Source organism: Mixophyes fleayi, chromosome 4 (assembly GCF_038048845.1).
Source record: "Mixophyes fleayi isolate aMixFle1 chromosome 4, aMixFle1.hap1, whole genome shotgun sequence".
In the NCBI taxonomy this organism is placed as follows: domain Eukaryota; kingdom Metazoa; phylum Chordata; class Amphibia; order Anura; family Limnodynastidae; genus Mixophyes; species Mixophyes fleayi.
In genome coordinates, this window is record NC_134405.1 from 66365683 (window position 1) to 66386508 (window position 20826).

The 20826-nt window shown below is 41.7% G+C and overlaps 1 protein-coding gene across 1 annotated transcript; it reads right to left on the bottom strand.

The window, feature by feature from the left end:
- Positions 1–18174: 18174 nt before the first annotated feature.
- On the bottom strand, positions 18175–19930 carry LOC142150710 (uncharacterized). The gene is made up of 3 exons (XM_075205906.1): positions 19572–19930; positions 18900–19138; positions 18175–18195 (listed from the first exon to the last, which is right to left on the bottom strand). Exons 1-3 carry the CDS (start codon positions 19915–19917, stop codon positions 18175–18177), a joined length of 606 nt encoding a protein of 201 aa, XP_075062007.1. The 5' UTR covers positions 19918–19930.
- Positions 19931–20826: the final 896 nt, after the last annotated feature.

Below are 20826 nucleotides of genomic sequence, written 5' to 3' on the forward strand. Positions count from 1 at the left end.
TGGAATAGAATAGTTGGTACCTGAGTAGAGTGTCAGCTTTGCAGACGAGTAGAGTAGCAGGTACTTGATGGAGTGCCAGCTTTGCAGACAAATAGAATAGTAGCCACTTCTTAGGTACCCAAAGGGAACTGAGCAACAGGCACTGAAGGTTTGCAGGAAGTGCCTTTTTGTATTAGGCGCCAGGATTACCTGGCCAATAGGAGAGCAGCCATAGTTTTCATAAGCTGCGTCCCGGGCGCATGCGCAGACCTGAATCCAAGATGGCGGCGCACCGGACGGAGTGGACCGCCGGAGGCAGGTAAGTTTGCCGGGGGTCGGGTGAGCTGCCTGATACCCCGGCCGATGACAGTACAGTTTGGACGTGGCTCTTGTGCTTACTAGCACCATCTCTGAGTTATACTATTACTATCTGGTTGAAATCTACTGTTCCAGTGACTCATTGCCGTGCTGTTCAGTGTCACCTCCTTGTGTTCAGTCTGTTGTCCAGTGTTATCATCTCTGCATTGCACTACTGTTATCTGGTTCTACCTTTTGTTTCAGTGACTCATCGTAGTTCAGTATCACCTCCTCAGGTTCAGTCTCTTATTTCGGGACTTGTCCACCACTAGTTGCCTACTGTGGTCCATCAGTGCTCCAGCATTCCTCCAGTTGTTCTGGCTGATTCATCTTTCATTGCATAATCATCTGCTGTTCATTGCATAGTCATCTGTTGTACCCTGAGGACCGCGACCTGCGAGGCAGTGGCCGCAAAGACCATACCACCTTGTGAGGGTCCCTGACTCAGTAGATTCTGCACCTTTGGGTAAGAGTAGCACTAACCTAGACAGACCCAGAGGATCCCTACTCCTCCACAGTTGATCGTGACAACCAGATTAACTCTTCCTGAAGTATCAGAAAATACGTAAAATAATATCACCAGCCAAAAATCATCTAAAGACTTCTTTTGGTTAAAATGAAACAAAGAAATGAGAGTGGGCATTATGGCTATACAATCCTCTTGTGTTTTTTGTGAATTTGTCACATTTTCCCAGGCCAGCTGACTGACTATGTCTAATTGATTGTGCATTTTAAAGACACATATTAACTCATCTTTACCTGAAAGGTTATTCCGCTCAAGATTCTCTCAAAAAGTTAAGAACTCATTTGTGCCATACAAATGCTCAAATGTTGAAAAGGGAATTTCACGGACTGAAAAAAAGAGTAATGGGTGGAATTTGTCCCAACTTTTCTCAGTTTGAACAAACCTTCTGGACATTGTCTTTAATAGACCAGAAGTGGGAAACCTTTTCATGTTGCATTGCCGCATTAATTTAGCTGTAATCAAAAAAGGCCACATTCAAGCAAGTTCAATTAAATATACTTAAAAATGTACATTATTTTGTAAAAATCTAACTACTATGTACCCACTAACTTCAAAAAAATAAAAGCAATTTGTTAAATTTAACTAATCTTTAATGACTTTGTTGTGCCTGCTTTTTGTTGGAAAGCATTTGACTATTTGGGCGCAGCATGGAGGTCCGCAGTTTCAGCTGATCCTATAGATGAGTATCTGTTATTTGTGACCTTAAGTGCATCTTGATTTGGGTTAGATAGAATAATGTAGATTCACAGCATTCAAAGCAAGAAAGTATTTTTCGGTCATGTTGCCGAAGGTGTGGGTATTCTATTGCCTTTTTCCATATTCCAGTTTGATCTTTCTCAGCATCAGATAATGACTTTAGAATGTCATCTACTGAGAGCTCAATTGATTCCATCCGTAGTTCTTTAGGTGTCTTGGCACCTAAAGAATTATCTGAAATGCTAATTTGAGTGTGATGTCATGATTCTCAAAGTCAGTGAACTTTTCATTGTATTCTTTAATGAATAAGTCTAAAACAGCTGCATACTCTTCACATGAGTCAAACGATGGCAAATATAAAGCATTGGATATTTCTGAATACTGTTGGCAAATGTCTCAGCAGCGCTGATGATCGACTTTATACCGAAAACAAGGCTGTTTTAGGATCTACTGAACTACCGTCTCTGTACAGTTGTGAGACACACACAGCTCAACTGTCATTGTGGCTTCATTATCTGTTCAGCTGCCCACTGAGCTCAATTGTGATTGCTGTTGCCATCTCTGTTTGGCTGCTAGACCCTCTGTACTCAGCTGTCAGTATCCTGGACTCCGTCATATCAGAAATTGTCTACTCCATTAATCCCTGCCAGAGGCGTGGTAAAGTATCCTTCACCTCTTCCATTGCCATGCACCATTTAGATCAATTGTTCCTTTCCACTCTCTCATTACCTACCCCTCACTAATACACATTTATCCACATCTCTCCATCATGCACCTATTTAATTTACACTCTCTCCGATTCACTATCATCACACTTCTATTGAAACTCCTCTTCTTTCTCAAGCATCCTATTTCTCCCTCCCCTATTATGATTTCTCCATCACTACTTCTCTCCTCACTAATCTGCACACATGAACTGTTTTGTCTTCTGCACCCACCACACTCACTGGGCTACATAAATAGAAATAAACCTCACACCCACAATGTCACTTACTTCTTCACTGCCTTTCCAAGTGTCCTTTTGGCCCTCAGGCTCCGCTGGTTTCAGACCTCTCTGTAAGATGCTGTCTAGTCTGTCTCCACTCCAGAGGTCCCTACAGAATCAGAGTATGGGTGCGGCAATCTTCGATTCAGTCACATGTTTCCTCTCAGCCAATCAGGTGATAACAGCCTCCATTTCATATTCCCTCCAAAACCAGTCCATGGGAGCTGCCAGCTTGGATATAGTCACCTGATCAATCGCAGCAACTCAGAGTGCTGTTTCTGCCCAGCTGATTGCAGTCTCCAATCAGGAGTCAACAACAACTATAAAAGGACTTCCTGGAGCCCTTACTATTGCCAGTGCAATGTTGTATTTCAGACACCAACCAGGTTCCCAGCAGTTTGCAGTCTTACCTATTTAGCCAGTCTGCATTCTGACTCCAGTCCAATTCTGGTAATTCTGGTTCCATTCCAGTTACAGCAAATCTCTTTCAGCATTCCGGTCAAAGCATTCCGGTTCCATTCTGGTTACAACAATCCTCTTTCAGCATTCCGTTTCCAGTCCGGTCCAGCAATCCAGTTATTGTTTGCTCTACCCTACTAGTGTAATCACCGTCTGCACCAGTCCATTCACTACATGCAAAGGAACATTGTCAGGCCACCCAGCTTTATCCACTTAGTCACCAGCCCAGCACCAGAGACACAACCCAGTCTGGGTACAGACATATCCTCAGGCGTGAGGGTGAGGAAGACGACATGCAAGGAGGATTTGTGTGTCACACAAATCCTCCTTGCATGTCGTCTTCCTCACCCTGCTCCCTCTCATGGCTGCAGGTGACATCTCACCTAACCTGGGACCCCATACAATCCCAATTATCTGCTCACACTCCTCTTTCCATAACAAACCTTTCTATCCACCCTGTACTTGCAATCCCGCCAAACTTATCCACATATCTACAGTCCCCTCTCTCCCCTTCTCCTGTGCTCTATGGTATGCCAGATCGGTTTGTAACAAGCTTACATCCATTCATGATCTATTCATTTCTAAACATCTTAACCTCCTGACCATTACATAAACTTGGCTTATCTCCTCTGACACTACAACATCCTCTGAAGCTCTCTCCTATGGAGATTCTCCCTCAGCCATAACCCCAGACCTGGAAAGAGACAAGACGGTAGAGTAGGCATTCAACTTCCTCCAAATTGCACCTTCCAAGTCATACCCTCTGAACCCTCACTGTCATTCTCTTCCTGTGAAGCCCACACTATCTGTCTATTTTATCTTCTCCACCTTCATGTTGCTGTCATTTATTGCACCCCCCCGGGTCCAGTTTCCCATTTTCTTGACAACTTTGTGGCCTGGCTCACTTATTTCCTACCTACTCTCCTACTAGGCACTTTCAACATTCCCATTGATATTCCCGCTGTCTCTTCTGCTGCTAAACTTCTTTCACTTCCTTCTTTGGCCTCTCCCAGTGGATCTCATCTTCCACCCACTGTAATGGACACTCCCTTGACCTTGTCTTCTCCCGCTACTCCCCCTTGCACCCAAATCCACATGTACACAATGACACCTATGTACCCTTAACCCAATCCACTTCTCATTTTCATTAAAAAAAACATTGTCTCATATGTCTGTAATGACCTGCCCTAATCAGGCTGCCTCTTTCTACACCAAAACACTCACTTCAGTCCTAGACAATGCAGTTCCAGCTAAAACATATTGTTTCCGATGATCCAAACCCCAACCATGGCACATCAAACAATCACACTACCTGCAAACATGCTCCTGCACTGCAGAGCGCCACTGGAGGAAATCTGATTCCTATCCTGATTTCCTCCACTATAAATTCAACCATCTGTCGATCCAGTCTCTCTCGCCAACTACTGCCCTATTTCTCTCCTCCCCTTTGCCTCCAAACTACTTGCAATTGGTGTACAAGTGCCCGTCTCTCTTTCTCTCATCTCACTCTTTTCTCAACTCACTGCAATTAGGCTTCCGTCCACTACATTCGACTGAAACTACTCTCACATAAAGAATCGATGATCTTACTTACTGCAAAACCTAAGGGTTTTGCATACTCCATACTCCATACTCATTCTCCTGAATCTCTCTGCTGCTTTTTACACTGTTGATCACCCTCTTCTCCTACACCCCCTTCATTCCATTGGCCTTCATGACACAGTTTTTTCCTAGTTCACTTCTACCAGACAACTTCTTTAGTTTTTCTACCTCATCCCCTCTTCCCCTCCACTCCCACTATCTGTTGGGGTCCCACAAGGCTCTGTTCTTGGCCCTTTACTTTTTTCATTGTACACCACTTCTCATGGGGCACTAATTCACTCATTTGGCCTCCAGTACCACCTCTGCACTGATGATACCCAAATCTATATCTCTTCCCCTGACCTCTCTCCTCCTGTACTATCTTGTGTAATCAACTGTCTTTCAGCTATCTCCAAATGGATGTCCCAATGCTACCTAACGCTCAACATATCCAGAACAGAGCTTATTATCTTCCCTCCTGCCAGAATCACCACCTCCCCTCAATTCTTCCTCATTGTTAATAACACCACAATTTCTTCAGTTTCCCAAGACCACTGCCTTGGTGTCACACTTGACTTCACTTTCTGCTTATTCCTCACATCCAGACTCTCTCCCAGTCCTGTCAATTCCACCTTAAAACATTACCAGAATATACCCTTTTCTTACTCAACATGCTATCAAAACACTTATCCATTCTCTCATCATCTCCTGTCTTGACTACTGCAACCTTCTGCTATCTGGCACTCCTGACACCCATAAATCTTCTGCAAGACTCATCTTCCTCTCTCACTGCTCCACATCTGCTGCATTACTTTGCAAATCCCTACACTGGCTCTCTGTGTCCCCAAAATCCAATTCAAATTATTCACCCTTACCTACAAAACCCACAAAAACACCACCCCTTGATACTTCTCAAATCTCTAATCAAAATACTCTCCCTCCTGCCCTCTTAGATCTACCCTTGACCTGCACCTTGTCTCATAGTCACCTCTCACTCGCGCCTACAAGACTTCTCCCGTGCTGTTCCCCACTTATGGAATTCCCTACCATGCCCAAACAGGCTTTTCCACAGTATTCAAATCTTTAGCCATTCTCTAAACACCCATCTCTTTTTTAAAGCTTACCTTATTCATGGGGATACTATTTACACTAATACATTCTCACAGGTGTCCCAATCTCCACTCTAAGCCACACTCACTCCTCTTGTTTCAGCTGTGCCCTCTTATACTTAGAATGTAAGCTCTCTAATGACAGTGTTTGGAGGTGTTCCGAATGCGTTTCATCCCTTGCTTGACTTTCTCAAGGGGATGGCTTAGTCTGCAACTGTCGATGTAATGTTTTATGGTCTGTGTCTATGCTAATTAGATACAAGCAGCAGTTTTCTGATTGGTTGTTCTTTATAGAGCCTGTTGTCTTCTTTGTGGTTCCATTTCAAAACAATTGAGCCATATATTCTTATAGCTGTATTTCAACATTAAAAGTATACCCAATTCTTCCAATTGTGAAGTGATTATTCTAACAGGTGATTTTCTTTCATAATATTGGTTATGCAACATCCTTTAAATAATATTGTTGTGAGAGGTGCAATATATAGCAGGTGCACATTTCATTAGGATTTTATACAATCAATGGATTTTACAGTATAATAAAAAATTAGATGAATAATAACAGTCGATAAACGAATTACCCATATGGTATCCAGAGAATACAACTTAGAAACTTATGTTTATATTGAGTATTGAGCCCTAATGTTGGCTCTAATTAGTATCTGGAAGTATATTGCCTGATTTTGCTGGCATATGTATTATGGTATAAATAACAGAGAACCGGTCATTAAGCTTATTCAAATAACTTAACAGTAGTCAATAAATATTGGAATGGAACTCAAAGATTCTGTTTGTTTTTGTGTTTTTGTGTAACTTTATCTATGTGGGTCATTTTGTTAAATAACACTTAACTGTTGATTAGAGATGGACGTGTTCGGTTCTCGGGGAACCGGGGGTATCCGAGTACCGAACTGAGTAGCTCGGTACTCTCCCGCCCGCTCCGAATCCAAATCGAGGCCGAACGTCATCGTGACGTTTTCTTTTCATATTTGCCACTCCCCAGTGCTTTTGGGGTGTCTCCCATAATTGTGCATAAATATTGCTGGCTGTCAAAATTACTATCTGTCAGCAGTATCTACCAAAGTATCAGTCCAAAAAACAAACCCCCCCCCCCAAAAAAAAAATGTACTGTGTTGAAGCGAAAAAGAAGTGTTACTGAGCAAAAGTTAAGTGCCGATAAAAAAAAAAAATTTGCCAACATGCCATTCTACACACGCAGTGGCAAAGAGAGAATGAGGCCTTCACCTTTGGCTATTAGTGGCAGATCCTAAAAAGTTACCGAGCCTACAATTGGTGCACAACTACTGTTACGCGTCAAAGCCGAGCTGCAAGATAACAGTAAGGCATTAGAGGATAATGTTTGCTCTGATTCACAAATGACACCAATCCCTGTGGAGAGTCCATCCAACAGTGGGATGTCTAATCGTGAGCATTCTGCTGATGTGTGCCTTAATAGCCCGAGTGTAGCCGGTGATACCCAAATTGAGGATGCCACTTTGGAATTAGAAGAGGATGAGGGGGAGATTTGTGTAGGCGATGAGGGCGCTAATGAGGTTGTTGATGAGGATGAGGTTGTTTGTATAAGTCCTGCAGCAGTTCTGGCACGTGACAAGAAAAAGGCCATTGTCAAGCCTGGGCACAAACAAAAAAATCCACTTCTTATGTGTGGAATTATTTCTACCCAAATCCAGACAACAATTGTATAGCCATTTGTTGTGTATGTCAAGCCACAATCAGTCGAGGGAGGGACCTTAACCATCTTGGAACCTCGTCTATGTTACGCCATTTAACGAGAGTTCATGGCAAAGTGTTGGGAAAAGCTGAAAGTTCTTCCCAAAAAAATACAAGCACTCCATCATCAGCTAAGACCCTCCGGTCACCGACATCCCAACGGCTACAAAATACACCCACCACACCATCCTCATCAATATCCTCAGTAGCGCTCAGAGTTAGCCCGGCATCCCACTTATTAAGGCTGGATGACTCCTGCACTATTATTGATTTCTCTGAAGAAAGCGTTAGTCCCACTGCTGCTGCTGCTGTTGCTGTTGCTGGGGGTGAATCGTCAGCCTAGAGGCAGGTCAAGAAAATGAGCAGTCCTACATTTCAGCAATTAACTGTGAAACAATCATTTGCTAGGGGAAGCAAATATGACAGCAGTCACCCAGTCGCCAAGCGAATCACAGACGCCATGGCTGCCATGTTAGTGTTAGTTCTGCGTCCAATCTCCACAATAAACGCAGCTGGTTTTTCACAGTAAATTGAGGTTTTGTGTCCGCATTACAGAATTCCATCGCGACACCATTCTCCCGTGAAGCAATTCCACAACTATACCAAAAAGTGTGTAAAAATGTAGAGATTGCGCTGAAAAATGCCATTCTGCCCACTGTCCACTTAACCACAGATATGTGGACAAGTGGAAGTGGCCAAACCAAAGACTATATGACTGTGACAGCCCACTGGGTTGGTCATTCACCTTCACCAGCAGTAACAGCAGCAGCATTTACACCACTACGTAACATTTGTCACAGGCAGGCCACTCTTTGTATCACCGGCTTCACTAACAGGCATACAGCTGACAATTTGTTACGCAAACTGAGAGATGTGATTGATACATGGCTTATACAACTTGGACTCTCCCCAGGATATGTCATTTCTGATAACGCCAACAATATAGTGCGAGCATTACAGCTGGGTGATTTCCAACATATTCCCTGTTTTGCTCACACCATCAACTTGGTGGTGCAGAGCTTCCTACGAAATAACCGCGAGGTGCAGGAGATGCTTTCGGTGGCACGTAAAATTTCAGGCCATTTCAGGCATTCAGCCACAGCATGTATGAGATTACAGCAGCTCCAAGAGCAGTTTAACTTGCCCTGCCACCAACTTAAGCAAGAGGTGGTAACTAGGTGGAATTCCACCCTGTACATGCTTCAGAGGATGGAGGAACAGCGCAAAGCTATCCAAGCATATTGCACAAGCCATGACATTGGGAAAGGAGGGGGGATGTATTTCACTCTTGCACAGTGGGGAATCCTTTCAGTGCTGTGCAAGGTGCTGAAACCATTTGAAGTTGTGATGTGTGAGGTGAGTGCAGACTCTGCTAGTTTGAGCCAAGTCATTCCTTTAATTAGACTATTGGAAAAGCAGCTTGAGGAACTGAAGGAAGAGCTGAAAGCAAGCAATTCAGCAAAGTATGTTGGCCTTGTCGATCAAGTACTTCATTCGCTTCACAATGATCCTCAAGTTATTAAGATCTTGAACTCGGATCAGTACGTTTTGGCCACTGTGCTTGATCCAAGGTTTAAGGCCTACATTTGAGTATTTACTTGTAAGTGAGAGAGATGTGAACTTTTGCAAGGAGCTATTGCTCAGCAAGTTGGCCGCTGAACTGGGCCTCGGCTTGACGACGTGTCCTCCTTCACTTTCTCAAGCTGCTGCTGCTCGTAAAAAATTAAATTTCCCAAAAAGAAGCAGGGAAGACGCAGGGGGCAGACCAGAACAGTTTAACATCTGGGCTGGTTTGAAGGATTTTTTAAAAAAATGTGTCACTTTGCCCATAACTCCATCCAATATGAGTATAAACATGCAAAGGATGGTGGAGGATTATTTTCAAGAGTTAATTGATATGGAAATGTCAGACAGTCCCTTTCCTTACTGGGAGAAAAAGCAGGCAATTTGGATACCCATGTACAAACTTGCTTTGCAATACCTAAGCTGCCCACCCTCCAGTGTGTACTCTGAACGAGTATTCAGTACAGCCGGGAACTTAGTCAGTGATCGCCGTCGAAGGTTACTTCCATAAAATGTGCAGAAAATGATGTTTATAAAAATGAACTACATCTTCCACGAGGAAGGCCTTCACCATCAAAGACATCCAAGCACTGACTGTTCTCTAATGGCAGATTCAAGCGGCGATGAATTGATAGTCTGTGATGAGGGTGAGGATGAAGCTGAAAATGATGAAAATGATGACGATAACATCTTTTTAAAACTTTCTATGTAAGTGTAGGGTGCAATCTACCCCCAAAGAGGAAAGGGACTTGAGGTATTTCCTTATAAGGAACTGTCTTGAAAGGCTGCTGTTTGGCCAATTTATCCTTAAGGGTAGGGTGTCATACACACAGTGACCCCAAAATGGCTTTGTCCATTTCAATTAATATTGTACAGTCTATAACGCCTGAATTTTTTGGTATTTTCGACAAGTGGAGGGGGGCCTAGAGAGACAGAATGCAAACTGCCTTTTTCCATTTCTTTACATATTTAACTATAAGTGTAGGGTGTAATATACACCCAAAGACGATGGCTGCATTGCCAATATGCATAGATGGAGAGGAAGACAATCTGTTTTGTGTGTAGAATTAATGAAGGCCTACCTACCAGGAATTAAACTGTTTTTTTGATAATTTATTAGCTTTACAATTAGATTACTTATCCAAGAAACAGGTGGAGCACTAAATTTGGTTATTTTAGGCCCAAAAACATTGATTTTGCAACAAAATAGCAAAACAAAACCAAAACCAAAACCAAAACACGCAATGGCGGTTTTGCAAAACCAAAACCAAAACACGATGGTAATCCAGATTCAAAACCGAATACAAAACCAAAACACAGTGTCAGTGACCATCTCTACTTTTGATAACAAAGAGGGTGAGCTAGATATAGGAGAGGCTAGTTGTAATTCTTATTTAGATGGAGAATTTACATAATATACATAAAGACCCCTGGACAGGTTGAATCACTTATTTTCTGCATCAAAAAAACTAACTGAATTTTTGAGTTCCATTCCAATATTAATTCATTACTAATATGTTATTTGAATAAGCTTATTGACAGGTTCTCTGTTATTTATACCATATTAAAATCTTCTGTTATGGCCAGATTGAAGTATAAAACCTGCGCCAATTTAGTCGTATCCGTTGATTCATCCAAAGAGAATGAGTAATATATTTTTCTTTTTGAATATTGCAGGAAGTTGTTCTGTTACATTGAAGGCTAATTCATGCTGACGATCAGTTATGGTTCTCCTTGAAAGAGGCGGTTGTTTGTACTTTGAAACGTTATGGAGGTCAAAGCATCCTACAACTTTAACAATGAATTCTTTTTTCGATTTCTACATCACTGAATGGCTTCTCTTTTTTCCAGAGTAAATAGACTACTTTATAAGGCGCGTCAGTGGCATTATTTCCAGGTCTTATTGCTTTCTAATTTGAAATATTTGTGGTTCTTATGAGTGTTATAATGGTGATGAGCATTGTGTTTCTTCATTGTTGATATTGCAGTATCACAAACCAAGCAAAGCATCTTATCTTTAGCACAAGCATGATAATATTGCAATTCCCAAAATCCTCATTAAAAAATCTTTTTTTCCTACAGCGTTCTCTTGGTCTTCTTTGACATGATTGGTTGTTAAGCAGAGAGAATAAAAATTTTTGTCAGGCTGTGCAAATATTCACAAAATCCACTTCAAACAGATACACAGTGCACTGTTGTCAAAAGCTGATAAAGAACTGCCCGAAGATTATTACTATAGAAAAATATTGAAAACTCTGCTCCACGTTCAATTTAAAGCTGTCGCCATTTTGAATCCGGCGCACAGTCGTGAATTTCAGTCTGTGCCCATTTCTGGCGGCCATTGACGCAGCGGTATATAGCATCTGAGTGGTGAACCCAAATCGTGTATCAGTGGGAGGAAGGAATGGGGGAATACTTTCCCTAAGCAAATTGTGTATATATACATATGCAGATAGGAGGTAAATAACAACTTACCAATATTGACTTTTTTTAAAAAATATACCCATTCATAAACGGGGTATTAAAATTTCAATATTGACCCGGCGTCATGAACCCCCTCTCCCACAGCATTGTATTCAACCAAACCCTTTCACAGTTTGATATGAAAAACAGTTATATTGTTGTTTACAATACAGTTGTTGAAATGAATGTTATTCTAAAATTATCACACTAATGATGCGCAAAAATCATTCACTTGCGTATGAAATATCAGTAGGTTTTACGTTGTGCTTTATTTTACTATCCATTTACTATTTTAGTGTCACCTTCCAACAGATCATGCGCACAAAGCGCAAAATTAAGAGTAATTTTTGCCTGGAACTGTCATCCTTGACCCCCATAGACTCTCGCCAACCTGCCTTGTGCGCTAGTGGCACCAGTCAGGCGGGGAAGTTATCAGACATTGCATTAGAACTACATCGTGAGCGTAGCAGTCGTTAATTTAGCCCTTATGCTTACTAATGTTCTAATTGTGGTGGTCAATCTGGCTGGATAAATTTGTTTAAACTTATTTTATGCTTTGGTAATTGAAATATGTTAATTTTAAGAATAAAACTTAAAAGACGAACAAAAGCGTATTAATATAAATAAAAAGATTTATTTTGTAAAATTTGGATTCAGCCAAAAGGCCACACTTATGGACCTAGAAGGCTGCATGTGGCCCTAAAGCCGCAGGTTCTCCACCCCCCAGACTAGACCATCAGTCTGAAAATAATAGACCAATGTCTTGAGTGAAGATATCATCTAGAGCTTCAAGACCTCTTGCATAAGTCGGGACTTGAAATTTGTGCCTTGTAGTATTAGTAATTAGAGAAATAGTTGCTTTGTTTAACATGCAACTGTTTGACCCAATAGCATACACATACTTGTATATACATGCAAGAACATGAAAGCATTTACAGGAACACACACACACACACATACACACACACAATAATATATGCACATGTTTGTTGACCATTACGGCCAGCTGAATGGGAAACTCCCAGCTATAAGGCATTCAGTGCTTCCTCAGGTTAGACATCAATGGGATGGAGAAAATGTCTTCAAGCAACAATAATTGGGAAATCATTGATAAATAATTGCAAAGCAAACATATTATTTTCAAAACCAGGCATAATGATGAGATTTCACAAATATTTGTTTGCAGAAAGAGTAAGGATAATTCCTAGAGGTTTTCCTAACCTAAGCCATTGGTGCAATATTAGGGTCTGCAATAAACCTAATAAACCTTCATAAGCAATTGGTCCTATAGGCACATATGAAGAAAACTGGGATTCCTTCTTCTAATGGGAGGGATATACATGAGATAAGAGTGTAGGCAGGAGATAAGGGGACATACATTAGAAGAATGGATCGAGCAAAAAAAAATGGTGAAGAGGAAGCAAAGGAGTCTCAGTCTACAGTAATCTGGAATGAGAGAAAATGTGAAGGACTAGGTAAAAATGAAGAACAATCCAATAAACTGTGGACTTTAACTGGCAACAAATTTAAGGTGTCACTGTCTTTATTTTAAGTACAGTTTAAGTCTGATGTGTGAGTGGGGTTTCGTGCAGTGAAGGTGAAGCATCAACAGTCTGCAGTTTATGTGATTGTCTCAAAGTGATCAGAACAACCTCATTACTGCATTCCTATTGATGTCTTAATTTGCTGTTTACAATTATCTATATTTCAGTTATATTATGTGGTGCTCCACAATATACAGCATAAATGGACAAATATAGGAACACTTTATTTTATTTTAACCTAGTGCACCAGGTGAGCAAACACTACAATAAAGGCAACTTCTCCTGTATGTGTAATAACAATCATTTTTACATCAAAGCTGCGATCTGCAGGTTTAACTCATTATTACCCACTCTGCTGGCCATCTTAAGTTCTGAGAAAACATGAAACTTATTTGACATTATTGAGGGTCACCCATGCCATGTGTACTATGTGTTGACATAATGTCATTAGGTCTTCCTCTGATATCTGGTCATTAACATTGAGACATTTGTGGCCTAATTACAAATTTCCACAAAAACGAGAATTGCGTGTAAAATCCTTACACCAAGGTAATATGATTATGTGACTTTTGGAAATATGACAGATACTTTGGGATTCACTGAAGGGTTGAATCTATTAAGATCTATATCTCAATGGACCCAAAAGAGACACCCCGAGGAACAGCAGAGGGACAGAGTTCGAAATATTTTGAAGGGGCCTGGCTAAAATGATCTATTGTAACAGATTCTGGATACTATATTACTAATCTTGATTAGCACTGGCTTACCTGAGGTGCGGAGTCTAACGATCTCCCCGGTGTTCACCAAGAACCGCCGCAAGGCGGGGTGGGCTTCGCTGCCAGGAGTCGCAGGTCGCGGTCCCCAGGTTCGCCTCAAGATGTAGTACAGCGGAGTGAAGCGGTGGTAGCGGAGTCAACAAGCCGGTTCGGTACACAGGAATGGAGTCAGGCAGAATCAGAAGGCAACTCGGAGTCAACAAGCCAGGTTCGGTACACGGGTCACAAGAATAGGAGAATGGTCAGCAAGCCGGGTCGGTACACAGGGATAGGAGAGCCAGGGAAGTCAAACAGGCAGAGATCAGCACACAGGAGACACTGGAAACTGGAAGACACTGCAATCCACGAAGAGCAGGAGCCAGGAACAGGTAAGTGTTGCTCTGACACTCAGCGAGTGTCAGAGTGAGGTTTTTATACTGAAGGGGATTCAAAATCCCCGCCTCTAGGGTTGTGGTCATGTGACCGCCTCCGGGTGCGGTCACATGGTCCTGAATGCGGAAGTGCGGCTGGACGGAGCGGCGGGGATCAGGTAAGTCTGTGACATCTATAACCCAAATGCTGATTGTCTGTAATTTATCGGTTTGGTTACACTCATTTGGATATAGGCAGCTTACATCAGTATGTCACTCTCCAGCCACATGTCCCTGCCCATGTCTAGTAACTAACAGGATTGTAGTAAATAGAAACACTATCACTTTTAAAATATCAGCCGATACGAGTCCTATATCTACTGCACAATAATAAAACTTTGTCTAATACCCAGTGTAGATAGAAATTCATGTAAGTTTGTTCAGGTATGAGGAAGCCATGGTGAATGGTCCAGTTAGGATTTGGCACCTATTTTTGCACCCACATGCAAAAAAAAGTGGGACAAGTCTCCAACTCATTGTGCTTAACCCGTTGAACTCTGGAGAGAGCCATTATTTTGTCTATGGGCATGCATATGACAGGGGTTAACACACTTTGCCGAACATAAGAAATACTCAAGTTTGTAAAATATGAAAGAAATACAGTTCCGTTCATTTGATTAACTGAGACAGTCATATCCTGCAAGAATCTACCTGTGGATGGATATTTGAAAATATCTTTTAACTAGCTTGAATGAAAGCGGCTGACAGTAGGGTCTCTAACAATCTGCCTTAGAAATGATTTTTTTTTGGAAATCTTTGAAGATTTGCAAAGCTAAAACCTTCCCTGGCTTTGAAGACTCTGTCCGTCTCTTCAATTCTGGACGGAAAACTTAGGGGAAAAAAAAGTCTATTTCAGGAATCAATTTTGAAGATATTGCAAAACTGTGGAGTGTGAGAGAAGAGTTTTATTTTATTTTATTTTTTTACAGGAAAAGATAGAAATTGGCAGCAGATGAGATTCACTCATCATAGGTATACCAGCTTGTTTTCAAACTTATACCTAATATATACTCAGGGCTAGATTTACTAAGCTGCAGATTTGAAAAAGTGGGGATGTTGCCAATAACAACCAATCAGATTCTAGCTTTCATTTATTTAGTACTTTCTACAAAATGACAGCTAGAATCTGATTGGTTGCTATAGGCAACATCCCCACTTTTTCAAACCCGCAGCTTAGTAAATCTAGCCCTCAGTGTGGAGCTTGGGGCCTATTTTGAGGGACATTGGTGCACAAATAAGAGGCCATAGGAATGGGAATTGTTTTGCCTGTTGCATAATTTGACTTTTCTGTAATAGTTGCCATTATCAGTCGCCATCTCTGGATGGACCTATTTTGGGATAGAAAAGTCAACTTAAATGTTGTTCAGGAAGTTAACATTCCCTCCTCCTACTCAAGACCAGTTTTTACATGCTGTGCTACCTGTTACTATGTTTGGCCCTTAGACTTAACATGTAATACTAAACATTATACTTGGTATACCTTTGTTGTTAGACTCCGTGCCTCTGTGATGGGTGGAACTGAGACAACCAAGGTGTAAATTGGACAACTCATTTGTTGTTAGTTCTTTTTAAATTTTTTAATGCAATGTGTTTGTGAAGTATGTGCATATCTGTTTTTATTTAGTGTCAGTGCAGGGTTCAGCAACTTGCCAGACTGGAAGTTGTTCCCTCTCAGTGCAGGTGCTGCTGGACTAGAATAGGGCTCCTATCCCTGTTCTCTTAGAAGAGTCTTCTTTTTCCAACCCAAAGGCTTTCCCTTTACAATGCTTGTGATGATCAATATATCAAAAATGCATTTTCAGACTCCTGAAGCACACAACATGACAAACTAATTGTGGATTAATTCCTATATTGGTTTTACTCATTTGGCACCCAAAAGGCAATATCCAGTTATGAATTTTATGACCTGAGTTAATTTCAGGTCAACTGAGTGTCATAATTTTTCATTTAAAAGAGAGGAACAAATGGTAGAAGTAATACATAAAAATGTAAATGAAACCATACCATTAATTAATACTTGGTTGTCAGAGGAAGAAGTCCAAAGGCGACTGACGAATATTAAGATAAATAAAGCTCCAGGTCCAGATGGCCTACACCCAAGGGTCCTTATGGAACTAAACTCGGAAATAGCTAGACCGCTATTCTTAATTTTCAGAGATTCCATCTCATCAGGCTCAGTACCAAGGGATTGGCGAATAGCAGATGTGGTGCCGTTGTTTAAAAAGGGGACGAGATCACAACCAGGGAATTATACCACTTTCATACTGCCGCCCCTGCAATATCCCGGGTTTTTGAAGCCGGGTTTTTGCAGGGTCTCGGAGCGTCCCAGCTCAGAAACACCATTCATACTGCACCTCGGACCCGGGAATTTCCCGGGTTGACCCCATTCATACTGCACAAGTCTGTGCCCTGGCAATTTGTGGGAGTCATCACCAGAGCACTTTTCATTGGCTGAAAAACGGTGGTTTGTTGACGCATAAAGATGATGCTAAAGTGGGTGGTGATTGTTTACCACATTACTTTTCATCATGGCCGATGACTCACTTTTGTGTAGCCCAGAGTTCATGTTTACTAGTATTTTTTTGATGTTTTATGCAGCAAATGAGAGTTTGCTGCAGCTGCTGACACTGTGCACTCTTGCACAGTCCCAGTTCAGGAGGAGGAAGGCGAAGTTTATGGCACAACAGAAGAAAACTCGGTGTCTGTATATGCGCAGGAGGAGAGCGTTTCTCAGGGCCAGCATTGCCTCAATTTTGAGATTCAGTGCTGCCAGTAACCGAACCATGCGTGCCAGAGAGCGTAGCCACGGAGAAGCTTTCTGGTCTACTGTGGAAGCGTTTGAGGAACAGCAGTGGATGCAACATTTCAGAATGTCACGTGGGACATTTAACTATGTGCTGGACCTTATTACCCCAGCACTTTCCAGGAAGGCCACTAACTTTGGGAAACCTATTCCACCATGTAGGCGCCTTTCTATTGTTTTGTGGTGGTATGCTACCCCTGGAGAATACAGGACAATCTCCTGCTTGTTTGGAGTGGGGATATCCACGGTGTGCACTCTAGTGCATGAAATCACCACGGCATTGCTGGAAGCCCTGTATCATCGCTTCATCTCCTTACCGCAAGGTCAGTGCCTGGATGATACAATTGCAGGATTCCTGAAGCGTGGGTTTCCACAGTGTGCTGGAGCCATAGACGGGACACACATCCCCATCATTGCCCCCACAGACAACCATGCAGATTACTACAACCGCAAAGGCTGGCATTCCATCATTCTGCAGGCTGTGGTTGACCACAACTATTGGTAAGCATTTTTTATGGGTTTTTTTATGTGACTGTGCCATGTGTAATGCGTATTGAAAAACATTGCTATATGTATTTTTTTATGTCAGTTTCACAGATGTTTTCATTGGGTGGCCTGGACGTTCCCATGACGCCAGAGTTCTAGCAAATTCGGACCTTTACCAAATTGCTGAGGAAAGACAAGATGGCTGGCTGTTCCCTAGAGAGGTAAATATAGGTGTAATGTTGTATGATGTTTTTGTAATTGAAGCTTATTGTTTGCTATCAATATTGTATGTATTTACTGCCCCTTTTTATATACAGATGTAACACTTGCAAAATGCATTTTCACCATATAGTACCAAGTGTACTGCGTTATTTGACCAATATTTTAAACATGGTGACGTGAAACTGCATATTTTTATTTACAGAAATCTACGTTTTTATGATGGTGTGGAGATACCGGTACACATCATTGGGGATGCTGCTTACCCTTTGAGGCGCTGGCTGATGAAGGGGTTCACTCAGCAACATCACCTGTCTCAGGAACAGATCCGGTTTACACATACCCTCAGCTCTGCTCGGATGGTGGTGGAAAATGCTTTTGGGCACTTGAAAAGACGTTGGCGCTGTCTATTGAAGCGCATTGACATTGACATCAAGCTTGTGCCCCACGTGGTTGCTGCTTGCTGTATTTTACATAACATTTGGGAAATTCAAAAAAGAGCAATTTCTACCTGAGTGGAATGTGCAGGAATCTGAAATGCCAGTGCTGTCAGTGGACTCCAGTACTTTTGAAAGAGAGCGCACCAATACCTCTGCTGAACTTATTAGGACCACCCTCACTGCCAATTTGACCTCACTTGTTTGAATGTACCACACAAATGTAAAAATAAAAAATATATGTTTATTTCACATATTGTATTTTGTTTTGTACATATTTCCTCATATGTCTCTTCACAAAAATATATAAAATGACACAATATAAAAGTGCTTACTTGCATGTAGAAAAAAATAAAATATATACATAAGTAGTAAACCGAAGACACAAATGTGCCCAAACAGTAAGTGCAAATTTGCTTTTCACATTATATATATATATGAGAAGCTAACGGTGTGATTCCAGATCACACGTAACATACATGATAACAATTAACAGTGAAACATTTGACCATAAAACATGATTATTACAATTGCCTATATTGTGGCATTTCTGGTGGTGGAGTGGTTTGGAGTGGAAAACCCGGTGGGTATTCTATGTTGGGGTTACCCATAGGTTGAGCATGTTGTGTATTCTGTACCGGGTTTGGAGGGTTATTGTTGCCTAACATGGGTTGCCCCCGCTGGTACATAGGATAATGTCCGTCATAATAGTAAGGACTTGGAGGAGGTGCCTGCACCCGCGAGAGGAGTCTGTCCATGAATCCCATAATACACTCACGATTTTCGCGTAACACTCACGATTTTCGCGTAACACGCGTTCCTGCATGTTCATGATTTGCATGAGGAAAGAGTCCTGCAGTTCCCGCTCATTGTCCATGAAACGCTGCAGTTGTGTATTCTCGTGTTCCCTCATGGTGCTGTCCATCTCCCGCAGTTGATCCATCATGACAGTTGTCATTGTTTTAGTTGCTTGGTCCATTTTGTTGGGCCTTTTGCGTTTTTTAGGAACGTTGTAAACTGTACGTATAAAAAAAAACAGTAAAACATACAAAAAAGCAGTGTTGTAAGCTGATATGTGCTTGAGGCCTCCGCCCTCTTGCCCAGTAGTTTTGCACTGCAACATATGCGTAGAGATGTTTTAATACTTTGGAGTGTATTATATTTGCCCTTTTGGGCTTTTTGTTGAAATAGTTCTCTTTTTAAAGTTATGTAGAAACATTGGTGTTTGGTTTGCATTTATGTTGATAAACTTTTTACAGTTATGTTCAAACATTTTTCAATTTTTTTAAAGTTATGTAGATATATTTTTTGGTATTTGGCTTGCATTTCGGTTGATATAGTTCTCTGTTTTTGGGACTTTTGTTTATACAGTTTTTTTTTTACAAATTATGTAGATATAAATGTATGTATATATGGTTGGTTAATATGTGAGATTATTAAAGATACTTACTGTTGGAGCGTAAACTGGGACCTGGCATAGACTTTGACACCGGCACTGGTTCTGGCTGCGTTTCTTGCGAAGTCTCTGTAACGACTTGCGCAGCAGGGAATGGCTGTGAATCGTTCAATTCCTCCCAAGACATGTTGGTGTCATCTGTTGTGGCAGAGCACTCCAGTTCTGGGGTGTCTTCAATAGAATCTTCTATTATTATCGTTGCGGTCTCGCTTGTCTGTGTGCTCTCTGGTGGTGTTGGTATAGCCGCATCCACATTGCTAGAAGATGACAGTGCAATTAGATTTGTCAGAGGAGAATGTCCAAAGACCATATTGCACTGGTCATAAAAGGGCCAGTCCATTCTTTCAGCGCCACTTTTGCGCCTGTTGTGATCATGGACTTTAGTGTACTGCTTCTTTAGGGACTTCAATTTGTTCAGGACTTGTTGCTGTGTCCTCTTTATGCCACGTTGTGTGAGTATTTTGGCGATGTTGTAGTACACTGTGGCATCCTTCACAGTCCCAGTCACTTGCCTTCTAATTTCTTCCTCCCCTCTGACATTCAGCAGCTCACGCACCTCTTCCTCCATCCAGTGTGTCATAACTGCTGTAAATAAACACTGTTTTTGTAAACTATTAGCAATTTTCTCAGTACAAAAACGCTTCTGCTTCAGCTTTAGCTTGAGAACACCATCCACCATCTCTCCTAAAAAGCTTCTACAATGTTCCACGGGCTTCCAAAGATGACATCATCCTCCAGAGACAGGCAGACAGCCAATCAGCATGTTTTCTGTGCAACCCGGGTTGAAAAACCCGGGTTGCACCATTCAAAGTGCAGGCGACCCGGGTCCGACCCGGGAATTACCCCTCAATAAATCCCGGGTTGAAGACCCGGGTTTTTAGACCCGGGATTTTTCACTTGTACCCTTCATACTGCAACAAGACCTGGGTCGTTTCAGCTCGACCCAGGAAAAACCTGGGGTTTTGGTGCAGTATGAATGGGGTATTATAGACCTGTAAGCCTGACATCAATAGTGGGGAAAATACTGGAAGGTATTTTAAGGGATAGTATTCAGAATTACTTGGTGCGCAATAAAATTATTAATGGGAATCAACATGGATTTGTGAGGGATAGGTCATGTCAAACTAATCTAATTAGTTTCTACGAGGAAGTTAGTGGGAACTTAGACCAGGGCAGCACAGTAGATGTGGTCTACTTAGATTTTGCAAAGGCCTTTGATATAGTGCCACACAAGAGGTTGGTTTACAAA

Bases quoted from the DNA above. Each gene is read 5' to 3' on its own strand.
- LOC142150710 (XM_075205906.1), bottom strand. From the start codon at position 19,917: ATGGACTGGCCCTTTTATGACCAGTGCAATATGGTCTTTGGACATTCT. The intron at 19,139-19,571 runs GTAAGTATCTTT...TTATACGTACAG, and splicing joins TCCCAGTTTACGCTCCAACA to TTTACAACGTTCCTAAAAAA. The intron at 18,196-18,899 runs GTGAGTGTATTA...CATTCCACTCAG, and splicing joins GTGAGTGTTACGCGAAAATC to GTAGAAATTGCTCTTTTTTG.